General features: G+C 48.7%; 1 protein-coding gene across 4 annotated transcripts in view; it reads left to right on the forward strand.

Annotated features, from left to right (window-relative positions):
* LOC125037289 (E3 SUMO-protein ligase PIAS2-like) overlaps positions 1-2,500 on the forward strand; it is a 43,172-nt gene that overhangs the window by 683 nt on the left and 39,989 nt on the right. For all 4 annotated transcript variants that reach the window (XM_047630349.1, XM_047630352.1, XM_047630350.1 and 1 more), the window contains exon 2: positions 329-495. In XM_047630349.1, coding sequence (XP_047486305.1) covers positions 329-495 — 167 coding nt within the window. The remainder of the gene's footprint in view (positions 1-328; positions 496-2,500) is intronic.

Below are 2,500 nucleotides of genomic sequence, written 5' to 3' on the forward strand. Positions count from 1 at the left end.
GAGGTTGTTTTGGCAGATGGTTGTTTTACTGATTTATTTTTGGATAATGCATTTGGTACATTTTGCAGGTTTTCTTTGGAAAATAGAATTTTACACTTTCAAATAATGATGTAGCATACACATTCTCAGAAATATTATTTGATGCGTAATAACTAGTTCAAGATTGTCATCATTTGTATATGTCATCATTTGTCATGATGTATTAGTTTCTGATTTATTGAGTTAGCAATTATTACAAATACATATGATATCAAGCAATATATTAATAGAAAGAATATTCATAAAAATTTGATACATATTAATTTCTGCCATTGTTTTGCCTTTCCAGAGAATGGTAATGACCTTTCGGGTCTCAGAGCTACAGATGCTTCTGGGATATGCGGGGAAGAACAAAACAGGGCGCAAGAATGAATTACAAAGCAGAGCCATTGAAATTGTGAGATTACGGAACCCTGCCATTCAAGCAAAGATCAAAGAGCTGTACAAGAGTATCCAGTAAGTGGTAGAAGTTTTTTTATCCTTGGAAATGTGCAGTGTATGCTTCTGTGTGTCTTGTTTGTAGTTTGATATTGCATGTAGTCTGATTAAGCCTAATTTATAGAGTTGCAGTAAAGAGCTTTGCATGTAAATTGTGCAGCAGTATTCCATGCCCCCTTCAAGATTAATTTTCTATTACTGTTTATATTCTTTTATATTTTGTGTTCAATATAGTGTTTATTGGCACAAACTTTTAAAACATTAGCTGATATGAGGGTACCTTATTTCTATAATTATTCACTATCTTTTTTAGCCTCTTTCCCTGTCCCTTACTTCCTTTTTTCATTGCCTATCTCCTATTCCTTATTCTCCCTCCTTAGCTTCATATACATCCCTCCTTCTCCTCCCTCATTTTCCTCCCTTTTCTTCCTCTTAATGCCTATCTTTCTCCCTTCTCTTTATTATCCTTCTCCTTCTTCTCTTTCTGCTTCTTTTCTTTCTTCTTCATCTCCTCATTTTTCTCCCTTTTCTTCCTCTTAATGCCTATCTTTCTCCCTTCTCTTTATTATCCTTCTCCTTCTTCTCTTTCTGCTCCTTCTCTTTCTCCCTCATCTCCTTCTCCTTCATCTCCTTCATCTCCTTCACCTCCTTCATCTCCTTCTCCTTCATCTCCTTCTCCTTCATCTCCTTCTCCTTCTTTTCCTTCTTCTCCTTCTTCTCCTTCTTCTCCTTCTGCTTCTCCTCCTTCTGCTGCACCTTCTCCTTTTCTCTCCTTCATCTTCTTCTTCTCCTCCTTTATATTCTCCTTCTCCTTCTCCTCCATATTCTCCTCCTCCTCCTCCTTTTCCTCCTCCTCCTTTTCCTCCTCCTCCTCCTCCTTTTCCTCCTCCTCCTCCTCCTTTTCCTCCTCCTCCTCCTCCTTTTCCTCCTCCTCCTCCCCCTCCCTCCTCCTCCTCCTCCTTTCCTCCTCCTCCTCTCCCCTCCCCCCCCTCCCCCTCCTCCTCTCCCTCCCCCTCCCTCCCCTCCTCCTCTCCCTCCCCCCTCCCTCCCCTCCTCCTCTCCCTCCCCCCTCCCTCCCCTCCTCCTCCCCCTCCCCCTCCCTCCCCTCCTCCTCTCCCTCCCCCTCCCTCTTCTCCTCCTCTCCCTCCCCCTTCTCCTCCTCCTTCCTTCTCCCCCTTTTTCCTTTCCCCCTTCCTTCTCCCCCTTCATCTCCTCCCTTCTTCTCCTCCCCCTCCCCCCCTTCCTCCCCCTCCCTCCCCCTTCTCCTCCTCTCCCCTTCTCTTCCTCCTTCTCCTCCTCCTCTTCCTCCTTCTCCTCCTCCTCCTCTTCCTCCTCCCCCTCCTCCTCTTCTTCCTCCTCCCCCTCCTCCTCTTCTTCCTCCTCCCCCTCCTCCTCTTCTTCCTCCTCCCTCCTCCTCTTCTTCCTCCTCCTCTTCTTCCTCCTCCTCCTCTTCCTCCTCCTCCTCTTCCTCCTCCTCCTCTTCCTCCTCCTCCTCCTCCTCCTCCTCCTCCTCCTCCTCCTCCTCCTCTTCCTCTTCTTCTTACTCCCCCTCCTCCTCTTCCTCTCCCCTCTTCCCCATTTTCCTCCTCTCTCTCCCCCTCCCTTCCTCTTCTCTCTCCTTTACCTCCTTCTTCCCCTCCCCTCCTCCCCCCTTCTCTTCTCTCCACCTTTTCCCCTCCTCCCTCCTCCCCCCTTCTCTTCTCTCCCCCTTTTCCCCTCCTCCCTTCTCCCTTCCTCCTCCTCCTCCTCCTCCTCTTCCTCTTCCTCTTCCTCTTCCTCTTCCTCTTCCTATCCTCCTCCCATTCTCCCCCCCTCCTTGTTTCCTCCTCCCATCCCCCCCCCTCCTTGTCTCCTCCTCCTCCTCCTCCTCCTCCTCCTCCTCCTCCTCCTCCTCCTCCTCCTCCTCTTCCTCCTCCTCTTCCCTTTCACCCCTCCTCCTTGTCTCCTCCCCTTCCTCCTTGTCTCCCCTTCCTCCTCCTCCTTGTCTCCCCTTCCTCATCCTCCTTGTCTCCCCTTCCTCCTC

This window comes from Penaeus chinensis, chromosome 23 (genome assembly GCF_019202785.1).
Source record: "Penaeus chinensis breed Huanghai No. 1 chromosome 23, ASM1920278v2, whole genome shotgun sequence".
NCBI lineage: Eukaryota > Metazoa > Arthropoda > Malacostraca > Decapoda > Penaeidae > Penaeus > Penaeus chinensis.